Source organism: Oryza sativa, chromosome 8 (assembly GCF_034140825.1).
Source record: "Oryza sativa Japonica Group chromosome 8, ASM3414082v1".
NCBI lineage: Eukaryota > Viridiplantae > Streptophyta > Magnoliopsida > Poales > Poaceae > Oryza > Oryza sativa.
This window is the reverse complement of record NC_089042.1, coordinates 709,727-730,467: the sequence shown is the minus strand read 5'-3', so window position 1 is coordinate 730,467 and position 20,741 is coordinate 709,727. Positions and strand designations below refer to the sequence as shown.

Genomic DNA, 20,741 nt, shown 5'->3' with positions numbered 1-20,741 from the left:
TTGATTTCGTGCGCGCTGTGCGATCGATCGAGCTAGCTGAATGTGTAGTTTGTAATTCATAGTACTCCCTCCATACTCATAAAGGAAGTCGTTTAGAACATCGACACGGTCTCCAAAAACATAACTTTAACTTCTTATTTCTATAAAAAATTATTTATTGAAAAATGATATATGTTTACTTTTATGAAAGTATTTTTCAAGACAAATCTATTCATATAATTTTTACATTTTCAAACTCAACGACTTAAGAATCATTCATGATTTATATTTTCAAGATTTGACTTAAATACTGTTCTAAACGACTTCCTTTACGAGTAGGAGTACTATATATATATATATATATATATATATATATATATATATATATATATATATATATATATATATAAAACTAGCTAGCTAGCAGCGTGTGTGTGTGTATATATATATATATATATATATATATATATATATATATATATATATATATATATATATATATATATATATATATATATATATATATATATATATATATATATATATATATATATATAGTACGTCGTCACCGACATCACCGGCCGAATTTCTTCATCAGAGAAAACTACCATACTCCGATCCCTCTCGATGATCGATCACTCGGCCGGCCAGTTCATCTCTAGTACACTCGTAGGAGTAAATTACGTACAGCATGCATTGACTGGGGCTCGGTCCAGTTGGTGCACGATCGATCGACCGCACGCGCCGCCGCGTGCGTGCGTGCGTGCGTGCAATATATATATACACTTACTCTTGTAGCTAGGCAATTGACTCCATCGATACGTATACGGGCCGCCGCCGCCGCCGCGTCTCTGCATGCCCAGTGGATCTCTAATTAAATTTGCTCAAGCTGGTGTTAAAATCCCATATCTTCGATTCGTAAATTAAATCGTATAGGTCCTACGTACGTGCCGGCTAAAATCACATAAATCAATTCAATCAGACTAGATATATCGTAAAGTGAGAAACGCCAAAGGATCTTCCCGCTAGCTTTACATCTCTCCCATTCTATTTATTTGATATTAGATCCTTCTCTAATATTCACGTTTTTTAGTCCAGATCGTAAAGTCGTTCTGGAGTCACATGATAAATTTAAATCAGGATTTACAATACCATGGATTGACATCTCGATCTCTCCTTCATCTCACTTCACCGTCGCCCGTCGGCGGTAATTAATTAACCAACCTTACGTAGTACGTAGTTACATACAAAAGGCGTGGTTGTGGTATGTGAGGATAACAAAATGGTGCATGGTAACGACTCTCTGGTGAGATAAACTACGGTAGCTCGACGGAGGTCGTGGTTCGCGGTGACGATGGCAGTTCTTCGCTGAGATAAGCTTAGGCGTCTCACCAAAGGTGAGGTGTGTTGCACGCGGTAACAATGGTGGGGCATTGCGTAGTTCTCGTGCAATGTGGTGGTGGTGTAGCGGTGATGACTTTTGATAAGACAAGCTATGACAATTAGGCGGAGGTGGCACTATACGATGATAACAGTGGCATGGTGACGACAGACACGTTAGCGCTGCAGTGGCATAGATTGTCAAGACGGTGTAAAGGCGGTTCTTGGCTATGACAAGGTGATTATCCAAATGGCGTGAGACAAAGTGATTGATCAGACTAGTTCCGTCTTCTTCCTTGTCTCATGGCCGAACGGAGGAGCTTTTACGGTTGCTACAATGACAGCGAGAGAGTTTTGGAGGCAGAAGAGCGAGCTGGCTCCACATATCCCTAAATCTGAAGCGATGAGTAAAACTTGAAGCTAACTCTTCGAATATTTTCTTTTGAGTAAATTTCACAAAACTACATATGCTTTGGTCAAATTATCACAAAACTGTAGATTTAAGGTGATGTATCACAAAACTACATATTTAACACTAAAATTCTCAAAGAACTACATATTTAAGGTGGATCGCAAACTATAGATTAAGTAACAAAATTAATCCCCAAAATTTATAACTCAAATATAACACTAGTGCCAAGGATTTAAACTCCAAAATCTGCAGTTTTGTGATAACTTTGTTACTAAATCTATAGTTTTGCGATACTCCACTTTAAATCTGTAGTTTTGTGATAAATTTGTTGTTAGATTTATAGTTTTGTGATACATCACCTTAAATATGTAGTTTTGTGATAATTTGGCTAGAGTATATGTAGTTTTGTGAAATTTACTCTTTTCTTTTCGGTTGTTTGCTTTTCTTTTTAATCTCGATTATGGGTTTTAAAGCGTATGCATTCGTGTAATATTTAGCTATATATATCCACTTATGTGAATATAGAGATTGGATTATTAACTTTGAAAAGAAAAAGTTACGCGTACATAAGTAGGCGCGTACGGCCCGGCCGGCGGTGGCGCTCGCCACCTACCTCCACCTCCACCGCTCGCACCAAATGCATCCCTCTCCTACCTGGGCCTACTTGCTTTGCCCGCTGGCCCATACTACGAATTTCATGGGCTTAGCTTCTATAGCTGCTTTGGGCTTTCGATTACATATGTGCCTAAATGTTTTGGGCTTTAGATTCCACTGCCTGCCAAGTCCATACCTTTGGGCCGGCCCAGACTCCGTCCACTTGCACGTTGCAAGCGGGCTAAGCAACTCCAACGTGCAGTGTCCACGCGCATTGGTGGATCTCGAAGCTGCTTCTTCCTCCTCCTTTCCACCTCCTACGCAACCCACTGCACACTGCAATTTTTTTAAAAAAATTATTTGTTTAATTTTAAATTTTAAAAACAAAATACTTCCAAAACTTATTTCGAAGGTCTAAATCTTTTGATCATACCAACGAGCTGATGTGGTAGAATAAAAATATCAAGCCCGCTATAGATAATGTGTTAGTATTATTTTATCACATCAGGCGAGCTAGCGTGACTAAAAAGTTTAGATTTTGAAAATAAGTTTTAAAAGCGTTTATTTTAAAAAATAAAATTTAAAAAGTTTTTTTTAAAAAAATTGTGCACTGCATATGCTGCTTCCTTCTACTCTACTGATCGAGCAGAGCTAGCTTACCTAGCTGCCTGCACCCAAGATCGATCGCCAGTAGCTAGCTAGCTGCCATGGATCCGTACTGCGACGGTAAGAGCAAGAAGTCGCCGGCGATGGGGAGGCGGCGGCGCTACTTCCGGTGCGGCACGACCATGCTGACGATGCTCCTCTTCGTCGTCACCAACTCCGCCTCCGTCCTCCTCTCCTCCGGCGCCGGCGCCTTCCTCCTCCGCCGCTACAAGCCGGCCACCGCCCGCCTCTGGGCATGGGACGACTCCGCCGCGCTCCTCGACGACCTCAACGCCACGCAGTCCGCGCTCGCCGACACCCACGCCCAGCTCGCCGACCTCCACGCCCGCCTCGGCACCGCCAACTCCCTCCTCGAGACGCTCCTCGCCGCCATGGCGGCCGAGCGGCGGGACGGCGGCACGCCGTGGGCTCGCGAGCTCTCCGGCGAGCTCGAGCTCGCCGTCGCGCCCCACCGGAACGTCACCGGCAAGGCGACGGTGTTCCCGGCGCTGGGACACGCGTGCGCCCGCTTCCAGGACGACCTGGAGGCGTACATGAGGTACACGCCCGGCGGCGAGTGCCCCTCCGACGAGCAGCTGGCGCGCCGGCTCATGCTCAACGGCTGCGACCCGCTGCCGCGGCGGCGGTGCCGGCCGCGTTCGCCGGCGGGGTACGTGCAGCCGTCGCCGCTGACGAAGAGCCTCTGGGCCATCCCGCCGGACACCACCGTCGTGTGGGACGCGTACCGGTGCAAGAACTACTCGTGCCTGGTGCGCGGCGGCGGCGGCGGCGAGTTCGACCTGCTCGGCCGGGAGAAGCGCCGGTGGATGCGCGACGACGGCGCGCTCGCCTACTCCATCGACAGCGTGCTCGCGGCGAGGCCGAACGGCACGGTGCGCATCGGGCTGGACATCGGCGGCGTGTCCGGCACGTTCGCGGCGCGGATGCGCGAGCGCGGCGTGGCCGTGGCGACCACGGCCATGAACTCCGGCGGGCCGTCCGGCAGCCTGATCGCGTCGCGGGGGCTCGTGCCGGTGCACGTCGGCCCGGCGCACCGGCTGCCGTTCTTCGACGGCACGCTCGACATCGTGCACTGGACGTCGCCGGAGCACGTCGCCGGCGTGATGCTGGAGTTCGCGCTGTTCGACATCTACCGGGTGCTGAGGCCGGGAGGCTTGCTCTGGCTCGACCACTTCGTCTTCCCCGGCGAGCAGCTGAACGCGACGTTCGCGCCCATGGTTGACAGGGTTGGGTTCAGAAGGCTACGATGGAACACCGGCAAGAAGCTGGTCTCCGCACTGCTTGAGAAACCAATGACATGAACAAGGAGAAGATTAGGGAAGAATTATTTGATGCGCACTAAACAAACTTGTAATCTTTTGTGACAGAACTGTGTTTCGTTTTAGTTCGTCTTTGTTTTGTTATTTTTCAAAATACAACTCGAAGCATGGCATTATCAGAAGATGATTCTTGTGGAAATTTTATTTGAAGAAGATGGTATAATACTTAAGTTCATACTGTTCGTCCAAGTATAAAACGATATCCAAGAAGACGAAGCAACAAATTCTAGGAAGAGATGTGTTCAAAACAATATCTAAAATTTTTTACAATTATGCGCCTGACGGTTTACTGATTTGATTTCAGTTTTCCTTCATGTCTTTTAGCGGACAGGCATTTCTAGTTTTCAGATAAGTAGAGATGTGTCGAGTGCGCCAAAAACCAATAATCAGAGAACAAGGAGTATGACAGCCACTTTAATTTTCTTTTACTGTGGATAAGTGATAATCTGATACCAAGCATTACACATGAACAGAGTAGAGAGGAGGGATAGCTAGAGAAGGGGAATCTGTACACAGCCATCCCAGGTAAAACCTTTTCCACCAATAAATATGTAAAGATAAACAAAATGACACATTTAAGTTGACTAACCGAAACATGTATATTGCAATCTGAAATGTTGCCTCCAAAGCTCCAAGCCCAGGTGTAATTCAAAGTAGTCATCTCATCCTGTAAGCCCAACCATGTTCACTCAAAAATGCATGGACAGCTTCCTTGATGGCAAGGTTAGGAACCAGTTGGTGTGGTTCAAGTGTCTCACGGGTCACAGGATCAAACTTCCCCACCTACGAATTTGAAAGCTCATCGTAAGTTTTGTAAGCAAAGCAAAAATACATTCAAAGACATTTTATTGCCTCTGTCAATTACCCTATGAAGATGATCAAGAATCACCGCCCTCTCATACGTGATTCCACTTGGGGTTATCACCGGGTCTCTGAAAATATCAAGAGTAATTTTGCAGCAGAGATGATCAGGAACCTGCATATAAAATAGTTCTTTTCTTTTCAGATTAAGCCAGTCAGGGCACGGAAGTAAGCAGTGTCAAAGGCAGGTTGTACTTCTGTTGGAATATCAGACTTCCTGGCATTCCGAAAAACTTCCTCAAGCTCATTTAGCTGTTCCTCGGGGACATATGCAGGAGGATTGTCAAGGCTGTTATAATTCCTAAGAGCTTCTTTACATGCTTCCCTGGAAAAGGGAAAACACTATTTAATTAGGGCATTATATCTCTGTCATATTGATTGAGTAATGTATGGAAAAGGTTTTCACAAACTTCAGCTTATGCAATTGACGGACTCGTTCGCTTGATAAATTTTCCCATTCTATGTATTTTGCTTTAGAAAGCTCTTGCCAGATCTCTTCAACCATGTAACTTGCTGGATGTGCACCCCTTCCAAGCTCCAACGACTGGGTTAGTAAAGATTGGATCATCAGTAAAATGGCGTAAGCAGAATTTGAGTTGTAACTAAAATAGCATCATCAAGAAGAACAAGCACAAAAAACAAGTAGATCCCGTATGAAATTGTATTTTCCTGTTTCTGTTGGCATTGCCAGTTCAACTATTCTTAAGACAGTTTAAAATCATAATTCAATTTTGTGCTCCAAATCAACATCGTGGCTGTGTTAGCATTTGTAGGAGGAAGGAGGAGCAAAAAAAAGGCTTAAGGCAAAATCAGACCATCATAACATTATTACTCAAGTGTGTGCATGTGTGTGGACTTGTGACTGAGTGTGAAATCAGACCTTCTCTAGTTCTTTTATTCCCTCGGCCAATTCGTCCTTGTTGAGAAGTGCAAGCCCGAGCATGTAATGTGCCTGCAAAAAATCAATGAGTTGAAGAAAGTCAGGTAACTAGAGGTATTAGCATTGTAAAGAACAAGATAAGATGGTATTAAGCTCAACTAGAGAAAATACATCTGTTGCCTGCAGAGGCATCTAAAGTTTCGCTTTAAGTTCAAGCCCATTTCAAACTGGCTATACCAAAAGTGGGTTAAGATGGATCAAAGGAAACAAAGAACAGACAAGTTCTTTCTCCTGACTCCACAAAAATGCATTTTAAATTTTACTCAATATAAAATGTCTTACTTTCTAGTTTCTACCTTTAATAAGGACACCAAAGCATCCTGAAATAGTAACGTACTTTCAATTCTTAGGCACTAGAAGCATATCTTAATGAACATGATATCAGTAAATCATCGCAGTAGGGTCCCCTTATAATATGTAAAATTCATATTTTGAATTGAACTGCTGATGTATCTTAGGACATTTTTCTATAGTTTGAGGTGATGCCCCCATTCGTCCAACTGTCCAAGAGCTTTAAATATAACCAGTATCAAAAGGAGGGATTTCTACCCTGTTGGTTGCTAAATCAGGTCTGTAAAATGTGAAATACTCGATTCAAGCCACATGAGCCAAACAAGATAAGCTAATTATTGAGTTATGAGTTACATGAGCATAAATCCACCTCATGTTCAAGTGCTAACAAGTAACAAGATCAATGGCTCTAAAGGTCATTTTGCTATAATTGGAGGACCCTATTCCCAAGTGGAGTAACATACAAATAAAACATAACATAAAACTATGTGAGCCCTTCATAAGACATGGATAAATCATATTTGCGGAAAATTCAAAACTAATTGAGCAAAAGAGTATGCACTTTATATTCAAACTAAGGGGTAAACAGCAGGCAACATCTGCATGTTAATATGATTAATGTCCAGTTTGCCATATCTATGTTTAAGTGCAAATCTAGTCAGTAATGTCTAATGAAAACTATCCCATTTCCAGTAATATGTGTTTCAAAGTGTGTGCTCGTTGAGGAGATCAAGACATAGTTATTGCAAATTTTTCACTCTCTGCCCCTAATGAAATACTTTGAAAGAGGTAAATTGGTTGTATTATGAATTTGGTAGGGGTATGCAAGGTGTTCTATCATTAACTTCTGCTTTTTAGATTCAAAGGGCACAGCCGCACAGCTCCCCAGGCATCAAATCCAAGAACAAGAAGTAATGCTTACAGACCATGAAGTGCATACAAGACACATCACAAGGCGTACTTCAGAAAAAACAACATAACCCAAAACAAGAGCATGGCCAAGCATGTGTCTGTGCAGGACCAAAACACCAACCATAGATACCCAAAACCCCAGAAACCTCAACAAGACCAAAACTATTGTCCATACACTCCAGCATCAATCAATCTAGGAGGCTCTGAAATCTTTCTCAATGAGCGAGGAAGTAATCCATCTGCGGCAGCATCTTAACAAGGATTCCTTAGTGTGTGCTTGCAGTGGGCCATGGACAAAAAATGCAAAACAGAGGGGGTAACATAATTTTGTTTTAAATCTAGATTAGAGGATGTTAGGTAGGTGTGTTTAAAGAACAGAAAATTAAAGGGTCCCTCCAAAAGGCAATGCAATAACAAGTTGAGACTAAATCAACTAGCAGGTAGATGTCATTAGTGTTTCTCAAACAGGAAATAAACAAAAAAATTGTAACATATTTGGTCAAGAAGTAACAGAGATAGAAAATGGAATTCAGTATCTCTAAAAGAAAATTTATGTCCTTAAAGCAAAAGTTGTCACTTGTTAATTTAGTAGAGCACACATCACCAGGAGATAGTTGCAAGAAAACAAGTCCAGACAATAATTGTTAAAGATAGGTAAATACACCAACCTTAACAGAGTGGCTGTCAAGCTGAATAGCTGTTCTACAATCTTCCTCAGCCCTAACCCACTCACTGCAAAACTCAGATTGGCAAAGTATGGTGTAAGCAACATAAATGTGAATCAATTGCTCCCAATGTGCAGCAAAAAAAAAGAAGAGGAAATAATAGTTATACAGACTTCCGCCTCTTGTAGCAAAGTGCTCGGTTGGTCCAATATACTGCAACCTTTGGGCAGAGAGCTATGGCCTGTCAACCAAAATAGAGACTGCAATTAGCATGGAAGGTGCAAATTGTACAGGCTTTCTACAAAAAAAAAAAAAAGAAAAGAAGAAGAAGTCTTGAGTGCTTCCATATAATCTGTCGTCGACTAAGTCAGCTGATACATGTTTTTATCGCCGCCACCACCATGATGTAAAGAGGCCAAACAAGAGGGATAATCTAGAACTAAATTGTAGCCTTTACCTTAAACAATACAAAGAGGCAGTAATTTTCACGCTCTGAACTAGACTAGTACAGCATGGTACATAAACACCAATATGTCTATCCACTCTCAAACAATCCCTCCCCTCTCCCAGCAAACCCTTTACAGTGCATCGGTATTAGCTAAATTAAAAATAAGGATGTTCATCGTTGAGAAATTTCCTTGCTCATCGTCTCATCGATGTGATGGCACCGCACAAAGCGGCAATTCTCAACTAACTAAAAGGAAAGGCAGGAATCTATGTGCAAAAGCATCACTCAACTGCCCACAAGCAAGCAAGCACACGTCAGCAGGCAATGACATAGACTTGCATGTTTCAGAGAACCAGGCACATCAACAAACTAACGAAAATTATCTAGACCAGCTACTCGTCGCCGAAGCAGGGTTAATCCGGAGCCCGAGAAGCAGCCAGGGTAATCCAGTATGCAATTGACATGATATTACAATAGGGAGATTCACAAGCTTTCACGGAATTTACTGTATAACATGCTGATATAGCGGGGCGGCCTGAAGGGTCCAAATGTTGGTTGGTTCGAAGAATTAGGACGGCACGAATCACGCGGGCGATGCCACGGCGGGAACCTTACCCCGGTGTAGGCGTCGATGGCGGCGCTGATGCGGTCCTTCTTGAAGAAGGCGTTGCCCTCCTGCTTGAGCAGCTCCGCCTGCCGCTTCGACGCCGCGCTGTCCGCCGCCGGCGACATCCCCCCCGGCGGGGCGGCTTCGCTCCGGGGAAGGGGAGGGGAGGAGGCGGCGGCGCGCGCGAATCGCTTCTAGAAGATCGTGGCGTGCGCTTGGAGGCAGGCTTGGAAAATTGGAGAAGCTTGGAGATGGGAATTTTTTTTTTTTGGGAAGAAGGCAAAGAGAAGCAAATGGAAACGAAGGGTGCGCGCCTTTTGCGTCTAGGCCCCTGGACTTGACTTGACTCTCTCTCTCAGGACTTCAATGTAAAACATTATGGATGCATGCATGTAAGGCCCATTTCAACTTTTTTCTTCAAACTTTCAACTTTTCCGTCCTATTGAACTTTCCTACATACACAAACTTTCAACTTTTTCGTCACATCGTTTTAATTTTTTTAAACGTTCAATTTTGGCGTGGAACTAAACACAACCTAAGATTAGTGGCGGATCTACCATCAAGGCGGCGCGAAGGTTCGAACCTTCACTATTTGTGCGAGAGGACCATGGCAGCACTCGCTAATTTTTTTTTTGCCTTGCATAGATGGAAAGGGGATGTTGTAACTTTTGTCTAGTTTGTTCAGACTCCATGCTATTTCTTCTTGGATCTACCACTAGCCGGGTATGATCAGATAATATCGTTCCCGTATATTATCATGTGTTTTTGTTTATAGAGATGAAATCAAATATAAATAAATAGTGCTGGATAACATATCCTTATATCGTATCATATCCTATATTTCTTTATCGGAATTCTTTTCAGTTTTTTTTCTGGGAATTAGATTTGGGGATGCTATATGTTTGTATTTATAATCCATATAAACTTAGGGATGCAATTATAGTGTTATAAAAGAGAGTGAAATGTACCATTGGTTTCTAAACTTATCATGCCATATTATCTTGTACGTAAACTTTAAATATGCATATTATATGCATATTATGTTTAACCTATTAAAAGAGTGTCATTCTGGTCTAAAATTACCATGACACATCCAGATCGTGCGTGGTGATGACATGGCTATCATCTCCCCTCAATCTCTTTATTCTCTTAGCTTCTCTCCTCTCCCTCTCTCTCACTTTGATCATGATCTAATTGTTCTACTTCCATTCATCAAATCGTTGATTAAAAAAATTAAAATTTGAGAAAAGAACTCTTTGTTCGAGCTCCTTAAAGGAACTTGAACACGGTCATTTAATGCCATTTCAAATTTATTGTGTGATTTTTAGAGATAATCGAAATGACGAATTGACTAGTTCAATGTTTTATCCATCGGATCGCTCTTTGTATGTACATCCGCAAATATGCTCATTGAGAACAATTATAGGAGGTTGTTTGACAGAATAACTACTACTTTCTCAGTTTCATATTATAAGTTGCCTTGATTTTTTTCTTATCAAACGTATTTAAGTTTAACTAACTTTATAGAAAAAATATATTGGTATTTCCAACACAAAACAAATACTTTCTCCGTTTCATAATGTAAGACTTTCTAGCATTGCTCACATTCATTTAGATGTTAATGAATCATATGAATATTAGCAATGCTAGAAAGTCTTACATTGTGAAACGGAGGAAATGCATTATCAAAATAAGTTTGGTATTTTAGATGTTGCTAAACTTCCTATAAATTTTATCAAACTTACAAAAAAATGACAATAAATAAAGTTAAAATGACTTATCATATAGAACGGAGGGAGCATTTTGAAATACTTTTAAAAAAGTTCAAACTCACTCTAACAAAGGCATTTTTCCAAATAAAATATGGATTCGTCCATAAATTCTTCTATTCATGCGTGCTTTTGCACAAAACTCATCTATTGACGTGTGCTTTAGCACAAAAGTCCTCGTATACAGAAAGTTTGGAATAGGGTAAAAGCAAACAGTGGCCCCTTCGCGTCGAGCCCAAGCCCTTCACTTTTCCTTGAACCCACACACAATGGCGACGCCCATGGAGGAGGACTTGCCGGGGGCGGAGGCGGAGGCGGCGGGGCCCGCGCCGCCGCCCGCCGCAGCCACCGGGGGCGACGGCGACGGCGAGAATCCCGCCCCGGCTCCCGCTTCCCCGTTCTCGGACTCCGATTCGGACTCCGACGATGGAGGGGAGGGCGGGGACGCCGCCGACGAGCTCCGCATCCAGGCCCTGGAGCAAGCTCTCCAGGAGCAGCCTCTCGACTACGAGTCACACGTCCAGGTATCCACCATCTCATCCCCCCCGACCCCCTCTCTCCCGTGGGAGTCGCCATTTCTCGCTCGCTCACTAGGGGTTTGAGTGGGTTTTGTGACGCCGTGTTGTTTCGTGCTCCGCGATGTTGTCTGCACGCTCTAGATTCCAATTTAGGGTTTCCTATTTCGTATTTTAGCCTTTCTACGCTAGTTTTGGCCATTAGGATGACGATTATTGTGAGTCTGAGCTCCTTCAAGTGGAATATGTAAGCTGTAGAGTAGTAATGCTTGGGATGCATAGTTTGTAAATAATAGCTACTAGTACCTTTTCAGTGTATGGCTAGCTTAGTGTTGATGAGTGTTTTGTCTCTGGTTTCGCAGTATATACAGTGTTTGAGGAAGTCGGGTAAGATCGAGAAGCTTCGTGCAGCAAGGGAAGAGATGAACAAGTATTTCCCACTCACACCTAAGATGTGGCAGGAATGGACGAAAGATGAGGCTTCATTGAGGTGTATTTGTTTTCTGTTTTAGCTCTTTCCTCAAGTGTTTACGTCATCTTTACTAATTATTATCCACGTCAATTTTCTGAAAAATGAAGGTTCACAAATGTGTGTTTTGGTTCCTGTCTTTGTTGTTACAGGCCTGAATCTTTTGAGGATATTGAAAAGCTCTATGAACGTGGAGTGCAGGAATACTTGGTATGCTAAGTAGTTCTTTGTGCAATATTTGATTGAATTGTCAACTACATGGAGTAGCAACTTATTTTGGTGATCTTGACATTGCAGTCTGTTCGGCTATGGCGCGATTACCTTGATTTTGTTGAAGAGAATGATAAATCAGTGTCCCAATGTTCACCATCTGGCCTCACAAAAATGAGGAATTTGTTCGAACGTGCTATTACTGCAGGGGGATTGCATGTGACAGATGGTAGCAAGCTATGGGAAGCATACAGGGAATATGAAATGGCCATTCTAACCATCATTGATGACGATGACGAGGAAAAGGCAAAGCAAGTACAGCGCATACGTGTTCTCTTTCACCGCCAGTTATCTGTTCCTCTGGTTGACATGGAATCAATACTTGCTGAGTATAAGAGCTGGGAAGCCGAGCAAGGTAATGCAAATGACCCAACCTCCAATTTTGATGGTGTTCCCTCAAATGTTGTAGCAGCCTACAAAAAGGCCACTGAGATGTACAATGTGCGGAAACAATATGAGGATCAACTGAGTAATGCGGATGCATCTGATGATGACAAATTGGAGGAGTTTCTGGTACAGAAAAAAACTTTGCTTATTATCTTTTATTGCTTTACCTTACTTTTATTTAAAATCTGTCATTCATTTATTTGTTTGACATGTATGGATGGTGTTAGTCTTCCTGCCTGTAATGTTTTTGGATCAGTTTATTTGAGCATTTCTGGTGTAATATCATCAGATTTGGAAGATAGCTATATCTTTGTTGCAAGTTCTCTTTGTTATCTTCTTGTATATGCTATTTTGATTTGCTTCATTAACATTATATGTAAATACGCTTCCATTACCAGACATTCTAGAAAAGCATGGTAGTCTCATTTTCTCTTTCTTTTGAGTTTAGACTGTATTCCACTCGTCTTCATCCATGGCCTGCTCTTTTTCCCAAGCAAGAAGGGACATACCCCCTGCAATTTCTTGTCTTAGAAAGCTATACACACATTTGCATTGATCAGTGATCACTACTAAACACATTGCAGAAAGAGAAATGCACCTTTCGGTTTTGTATATGTGCTTTTTCTTAGAAGGCACTTATTTGGACACTAAGTTGTATGGGCCCTTATTTTATTTCTAAATGATATGGGGAAGTTTCTTAGGTCCTTTGCCACCTGTCGGTTTACATTTTTTATGGTCCTCACATCAGTTTTCTTTTCTTTTTTTTGTGAGATTGTTTCAATCATAATGATGCAGTGATTATGACTTTTTATGAAATAGAAATACATCAAATTTGAGGAGTCTTCAGGTGACCCTGCTCGTGTTCAAGTTTTGTATGAACGAGCTGTTGCAGAGCTTCCTGTTTCAACTGATCTATGGATGGGATACACGAGTTACCTGGACAAAACCCTGAAGGTCCTTCAGAAACTTCTATATGTCAATACATTTAGATCCAATGATGTTTCTTCTAATAGCAATGGGTGCTTATTCAATTCTGATATCTTTGGCAGGTACCTGCTGTTCTCAAAAGTGTTTATCAGAGGGCCACAAGAAACTGTACTTGGATCAGTGAACTATGGGTTCGTTATTTGTTGTCATTGGAACGCATTCGTGCATCAGAAGAAGAATTGCGGCATGTAAGTTCCTTGGTTATGTGGCCAGGGCTTTGTTTTTAGATACTTAAGAATCATAGTTGTATGCAAAGGAGATGAAAATTTTAACTGTCCAAAGTCTTGTTTAGTGTTTACAGTCCAATTGCTGAGCTTATTATAAGTCTTATGCCCATCGAGTTTGATTTTTTTTGTTGGCAATGAAAACTATTAAAAGGAAGTAGGACTATATTTGTGCTTTCAGTGTTGTATTTGTTCTCTTAGAAGTTAAATATTGCAGTATGATCCAGCATTAGATATCTGCTGTAGTTTTGTACCAAGAGAGGAGATTTTACTCGAGTAATTGTGAGCATCCTATGAGGTTTATTGTTTGTTGTGTTACTGTACAAAATATCCTAAAGCATCCTGATAATTAGCCAACAGAGCACATTTTGACTAGTGAGAACACTATGTCAACTTGTCAAGAAATGTCAATGTGCTACCTGCAATTGTTTTATTGCCCATCATTACTAGTACTTTTTTTTGGCAGTTCACAAAGATTATCAATTGGCACTCTCTCTTTGTTGGTTTCTGTTTATATAATTATGGGCACATCAGGGAGACACTGATATATATATGAATATATGTTCTTGTACTCATTGTCAGGTCTTTGAGCAAGCTCTCCAGTGTTCTTTTCCAAGCATAAAAGAGGTGACATATATACAGCCTCATCCCTTTTTCTCCTTCTGGTTGTCAACTTATTTGCTTGCGCAATAGTACTATCTGTGCCAATCTTGATAGTAATTGTAATACTTCTGATTGTTTTGATAAGCCCAGTGGCTGCAATTTTCTGGATAAACTAGCACCTTCATTTTGAGAATTCTTTCTGTCCCACTCCCATGGCCATCACCTGTTAATGTTCTAGTAAGACTGCTTATTTACTTTTTATTGGGATGATTGCACCTTTGCAGTATCTCGAAATTTATCTTACTCGAGTTGATAGTTTAAGACGGAGGATGGCAGACGGCTTGGATTTCCAACTGATCAGGCAAACATTCATGGTAAGTTCTCTTTTAGCTCATTGTATGTATGCTTTTTTTTACTGGAACTGACTATGGGTATATAATATCAGGATGCTACTGAGTTTCTTTCACCCCAAATGGGAACAGAGGATTTATTGCTTTTACATGCATACTGGGCCAAATTAGAGCGTACTCTTGGAAATGATCTAGCTGCAGCTCGTGGTGTTTGGGAAAATACTCTCAAGAAAAGGTTTAGTTTTTTGTCATGTGCAAATTCGTACATTGTTGTCATGCGCAGTACTCACTGTCACTTAATTCTGTTTTATATTCCAGTGGTTCTGTTTTGGAAGTCTGGCAGCACTACATTGCAATGGAGATAGAAACCGAGCATATTCATGAGGCTAGGTCACTTTATAAGCGCTGTTATACCAAAAGGTTTTCTGGGTCTGGATCAGAGGTATACTCTTTTTGGTTAACTAGGAGAATTTGTGGGATCTTCTGAGAGTAGATGTTCTTCATCTAGAATGCAGGCCTATAAATAATAAAATTGAACAAAAAATAATTTAAGATTAATGACTCCTAGCTTTTTAATTCGGACTATTCTCAACTAGGTAAAAAAATTACAATCTGCAACAGCAGCAGCAAAATTGTTTAAGGAACATGGAGTTTTTTTTTGTATCAATTTTCAATGATTGACATGTATCCCATGATATCTTCTCTTGTTTTTTTTTATGTTCTGGTATACTCACACTCTTTTCCCCCGTTGCATAATTGGATCTACCTCCATTTTGTTCATAATTGGATCTACTAGAATCGGCCACCAAACACAAGCATCATGGACTAATCCTTGATTTCATTATGTTCCTTGGTTGTTGAACCTAACTATACCGATTAACAGTTCTACTTATTTCTGTTTATTCATCATAATTATGACTCTAACATTGTTGAACGAAAGCTTGACTTACATTTACTGTTCTTCTCTCAATCGAACTTCATTCTTTCATATAGATAGGCTAAATTCCGTTGTTCCTTCTATTTGCACCATCATTAATAAGTTTCTTTGACAAAGCAAAAGAATTATTATGACTTGGTTGTTATGTGCTTCAACTTTAGGAGATATGCCATGCGTGGATAAGATTTGAAAGGGAGTGTGGCACGTTAGAAGATTATGACCTTGCTGTAAAAAAGGTATGGTACTATTGGCCTTTTTAATTATACCCTTGTTTGTTTCACCTGTCCATTTGCCTTTTGCTCTCTGTCCATTTCCTTCAGCTGAATTTAAGCAATCTTAGCAATAGTGGTGAAATACCTCACTTTTGACTTCCGAACAATATCTTCTTGAGTGCAGAGTTATTGGATTGAGCATAAATTCATGGGCCAGTTGTTTCGACACACTATCCCAATCCCCAAATAGCAAACTAGGTGCTTGTGTTATGTGCTGTTTTGCACTTCCTTGATTATCCATCAAAGAATTTGAGAATGCAATTAACTTCTGCAGATTACTGGTCTCTTTTGTGGAATTGTACACTGCAAATTTTGGTATCAATCTGGGCTTACATGTACAACTTAATGCTATGTGCAATCAGCAGATGTTGGTAGGAGTATTTAGTATTGTACTTTGTGAGTTGCTATCATATTTGATATGTAAACAACTAAGCATGTCTATAATTTAATAACTGACTTAATTTGGTGGTACAGTAGGGCACTATGTAAACATTTTAGACTTAATTTGGTCGAATAGCAGGTTATCCTGTAAACTATAGTTGAACTTATCATCTTCCTATTTTGACCAGGTTAACCCTCGTTTGAAGGAGCTTATGATGTTCAAGGCACAGCAGGAGGTTAAGGTTGACACTCATGTTGTCCCCAAAGAAACTACAGGAAGTGATTTCTCTCAGAAAAGAAAATCAAGCAAAATCCCCACCAAACAGCAGCCTCCTGCTAAGAAAAAGAAAGACAACCCACCAAAAAGTGCTGTGCTATCTGATGATCATGGATCAAAGGAACAAATTAGCACCGGTCATGTAAAAACTGGAGAGGTCTCAGGGGAGAAGACTCAGGCATCTATGGAAGTGAATCTGGTGGACGGCAGCCGGAGAGAAAATACAGCTTCAAAAGAATCAAAGTCGAACTTCTACAGTGACAAATGCACTGCTTACATGTCAAACATAGACTTGACAGTATGCCATTTTCCTTGCCCTTGATGCTCATACAAGTTGTAGCTCCTGAACTTCAATAAACTAACATCTTAGCTCTCTTTATAGGCAAACGAAGAGCACATCCGGCGTTTCTTTTCTGATATTGGTGGTGTGACAGCAATAAGGTTGCTGAGGGACAAGTTCACCAAAAAATCAAGGGTATGTATTCACACTAGGTGATTCAGTAAGACAATTTGTCCCTTGGTACATTGTATTGGCTAATAGGTGCATATCAGTTCAAGAAATATTAGTCTATCGAGTCTTCATTTTTGTGGGTATCGTTTACTCCTTAGAGTCCTTAGCACATTCAAAAATTAAACTGAAACATTGGATCATTACTCTGTTGCTTTTCAATCATGTTTAATTCTTGCGATTTTTTTTAACTGGAGAAAATTTAGCATCAAAACTCTACTGATTTGTTCTCTTGTATTGATTTGTTTTGCTGACCTTTTTTTCTTTTCTTTTTTTTTTTGCAGGGGATTGCATATGTGGATTTTTCAGACAATGAACATCTTGAGGCAGCAATTAGAAAAAACAAACATAAACTGCTTGCAAAGAAAGTAAGTGTTGCTCGTTCAGATCCAAGCAAGGGCAAGAAAAACCGTGAAGCAGGATCTTTCTCCAAAGACCAAGGTATTTTCTTTGGCTGTTACCTGACAGCAAATTTCAGTCAGTTATGTTATTTTGCTAATGTATGGGAATTGTAGTGTTTTGAAGCTACTGAATTTCATCAGCCTGAAGGCTATAACTAATTTATAAACCAACAAGTAATATAGTACTGTAGCAAACCGACTGGTATTGGCACTTTACTTGGAATTATCAGTAACTCTTGTGATTATATATCCTGAGTTACCCGTCATATAAGCTGATCAGCTCCTTTTTCAAAACATATTCTGGACTTGTCCCATTGTTCTGTCTATTCCACGGTTGTTATCTTTTGAGATTTGGATAAGACTAAAATTGAGATCATGCAGTAATCCTTTGAACTCATTTTTGGTGTCTCAGGTATGATATGCATCATATGTATACTTCAGAACTCTGACCAATGATCAATCTGAATATTGTACTATATTCCTTTATCCAGCTACTAGTGGCGATCGTGGTGAAACGGCAGAATTTGCCAATAGGCCAGACAAGGAAATTCCCAAAGATAAACCCACAATCACAGGGAAGAACACCTTTGCTGCACCACGATCTGTGGTTAAACCTCTTGGATGGACACAAAAGGATGAAAAATCAGATGTGGGCGCAGAAGAGTTAAAATCAAATGAGGAGTTCAGAAACCTTTTACTTAAGAAGTGATGCTGATAGGCAGGTTACTTCTTCCCTTTTCTTTTGGTATCTTCACAGATGATGCTCAATCATCTGCTAAGTTCATTATCTTGCATTTGTAAAAACCAATTTGCCATTTGCCATGAATAAATGAATTGTCAATCCCATTACCTACTGACACCCACTATTGATTTGTTTCCTTTTGGTACATTGGCTGCCAAATCTATAGCTATTTGTTAACTGGCATTATATGGCTTAGGATAATAAAGGTTGTCCTTTTGCATTTGGCTTATCATACCTTATCCATGGTGGAATTATTATTACTTCAACTTGTCATGTGTCAGTATATATATGTAAGTATGTAACATATAAATATAAACACAGAAGAGTATGCTATTGTTTGCACTGGTTACGTGATAGTGATGTTGGGGTGGGCTATCCCTGTCGATTGGCTGAAAAAATATGCTGTTTTCAACAACAAAATTATGTTAAAATGGGACTTCAGGAACCTCTTAAGTGGCTAGTTCAACATATTTGATCTTGCTGACCACTCGTTTCACCTCTTAAGTTGCTTATGATGCATGCTCATAAGAAATGGAGTAGTTTATTTCAATTGTGAGTTATGACCCATTTTATGGGTGGAATTACATGGCAAAACAGAGGTTCATAAATGCATAATATTTACTTTGAGGGCATGGAAAACTATTCTATTACTCCCTCCGTTTCACAATATAAGTCATTCTAGCATTTCCCACATTCATATCTATCTAGATTCATTAACATCAATATGAATGTGAAAAATGATAGAATGGCTTACATTATGAAACGGAGGAAGTAGAAGATAGAACATGTAATTCTTTTTCTGAAATTGTAAGAAACAGGACACTGTAGAACCATATGGACCCTTTTGTTTTAAATACCTGGTTTAACTTTTCTTTGCTGTGGATAACTCTAAAGAACTTATGTTTTGGGTGTTTGTCGGGGCTATGCATGTTTGTACGGTTGGTAACTGCAGCAAATCGTGTCTTTGTGGTCTTCGGTCTAAAAAAAATTGCAAATCTAAAAGAACAGAGCGCTTGCAGAACCATATGTTGCCTGTTTGAAACACCTATTGGCTATTGTACCTTTTCTCAGCAGTAACTTGAAATTTGAAGAAAAACAAACTTGCAGAACCATGTTTCAAATATCTACTGTGCACCTTATGCATATTTCTCAAAAATTTTCACAATTTGACCCTTTGCAAAAACTATTTTTACAAATGAACCGTCACCAAAACTTATTTCAAAAATAACCCTTGGCGCCGAACTTAGACACCTCAGCGCCAAATAGCGTGGCGCTGAATATGCGTTGGCACGCTGACTTAGTCTCCCATCCGCGGTGGCACGGCATTCAGCGCCAGTTGATATGTAGCTAAGGTGTCTAAGTTCAGCGCCAGGTGATTTGGCGCTGACCAAAAGAGTTATTTTTGAAATAAGTTTTGGCAGCGGTTCATTTGTAAAAAAAGTTTTTGCAAAGGGTCAAATTGTGAAAATTTCAGCATATTTCTAAGCCAACTTTCTCAAATGAAGACAGTGTTTTTTTTTTTTAAATATTGTTCTGGATCTGGGTTAATTCATGGCTCCTTGTAATGTGTGCAGGTGTGTGGATCTCCATGTTGCCATCAAACTCTGATTTCTGTAATGTACTTTTCTGGTGGCTTCATGCATCATCTTCGGTGAACAGAAAATCAGTGACCTTTTGGGCTCCTCAAATTGAAATCTATCCATCCAGCTGCAAAAGTATAATCAGCACAGGAGAATCCAGACATCATTAGCAAACTTCTTAGAAACCTTCTTTTTTTTCTAGTTTGAAGGAGGGAAGAATTTTCTGAAAGTCGTGTAGGACTTGTAGTTTGCAGGGAAACGGTGTATATAACTCATGTGGCTGCCTTAAAACTGAGCTCCCGTGCTCCTTTCGCTTTCGTAAGTAGTTATGCTCGTTTCTCAGGTTTTGTACTGCCAAGAAATTTATGATCTCCCGTGTTAAAAAGGATAACGGATGGTTAGAGAGTGCAGCTTACGTATGTCGGATGCCAATGTACTGACTGTAAGCTGAGCAATTATTCATCACAACAGTACACCGGTTTCCAGTATTTATTGTTCGAATGAGCTCGCATTTTTTAGCCGCCTCAGAAAATATTTTGGGACGAATATTTTGTGATGAATAATACACCAGTATTATATTCTAGTGCGGAGGGAAATTTAAATGTTGTGTTTAGGATGAGAATTTTAAGCCGCGTCATTGTGATGCTAAAAGTTAAATTTCTATCGGAAAAAACAATGTTCTTGTGATGCTAAAAGTTTAATTTCTTTCGGACAAAACAGAGTGCAGACCTGGTATAAGTTTTGCTTTTAATTCAAACGTGTTTTGTGTTTATTCTTCAAAAATTGAACTACGTTTTGTGTGGGGAATAAATTAACCATGCAAGCAAAAACTGCCTCCGTTTCATGAAAGCTAAATCTATGATTGGTCTGTCTAAATTCATCATACAAGAATACTCCCTTTGTCAAAAAAAAAATCGAGAATGTATAGATAAGAGGCTGTTACTCCTAGGTTTATTGTAGAATATATCACAACCAATCCTATTTTTTTTCCTAAG

At 40.4% G+C, this 20,741-nt stretch overlaps 3 protein-coding genes across 6 annotated transcripts; 2 read left to right on the top strand and 1 right to left on the bottom strand.

Moving 5' to 3' along the window:
- Positions 1-2,996: 2,996 nt before the first annotated feature.
- Positions 2,997-4,519, top strand: LOC4344500 (probable methyltransferase At1g29790). Its single transcript, XM_015793976.3, has one exon. It carries the CDS (start codon positions 3,073-3,075, stop codon positions 4,330-4,332), a length of 1,260 nt encoding a protein of 419 aa, XP_015649462.1. The 5' UTR covers positions 2,997-3,072; the 3' UTR covers positions 4,333-4,519.
- A 234-nt stretch (positions 4,520-4,753) lies between these two features.
- On the bottom strand, positions 4,754-9,327 carry LOC4344499 (E3 ubiquitin-protein ligase CHIP). The gene is made up of 8 exons (XM_015793149.3): positions 9,083-9,327; positions 8,193-8,260; positions 8,023-8,086; positions 6,092-6,163; positions 5,622-5,755; positions 5,407-5,536; positions 5,216-5,326; positions 4,754-5,133 (listed from the first exon to the last, which is right to left on the bottom strand). The coding sequence occupies exons 1-8, from the start codon at positions 9,197-9,199 to the stop codon at positions 5,008-5,010; spliced, it is 822 nt and encodes a 273-aa protein (XP_015648635.1). The 5' UTR covers positions 9,200-9,327; the 3' UTR covers positions 4,754-5,007.
- A 1,753-nt stretch (positions 9,328-11,080) lies between these two features.
- Positions 11,081-20,234, top strand: LOC4344498 (uncharacterized). 4 transcript variants are annotated; one of them, XR_010734515.1, is made up of 16 exons: positions 11,081-11,367; positions 11,721-11,848; positions 11,980-12,037; positions 12,125-12,610; positions 13,304-13,438; positions 13,534-13,659; positions 14,278-14,322; positions 14,583-14,672; positions 14,744-14,883; positions 14,967-15,090; positions 15,747-15,821; positions 16,427-16,813; positions 16,898-16,990; positions 17,308-17,464; positions 17,837-18,142; positions 19,741-20,234. XR_010734515.1 is itself a non-coding variant. In XM_015795067.3 (16 exons), exons 1-15 carry the CDS (start codon positions 11,113-11,115, stop codon positions 18,131-18,133), a joined length of 2,517 nt encoding a protein of 838 aa, XP_015650553.1. In that variant the 5' UTR covers positions 11,081-11,112; the 3' UTR covers positions 18,134-18,142; positions 19,741-20,234. The 4 variants fall into 4 exon arrangements, 2 of the variants coding, with proteins under 2 accessions (XP_015650553.1, XP_015650554.1); XR_010734516.1 differs by having other exon boundaries at positions 17,837-18,146; XM_015795067.3 differs by having other exon boundaries at positions 17,916-18,142.
- Positions 20,235-20,741: the final 507 nt, after the last annotated feature.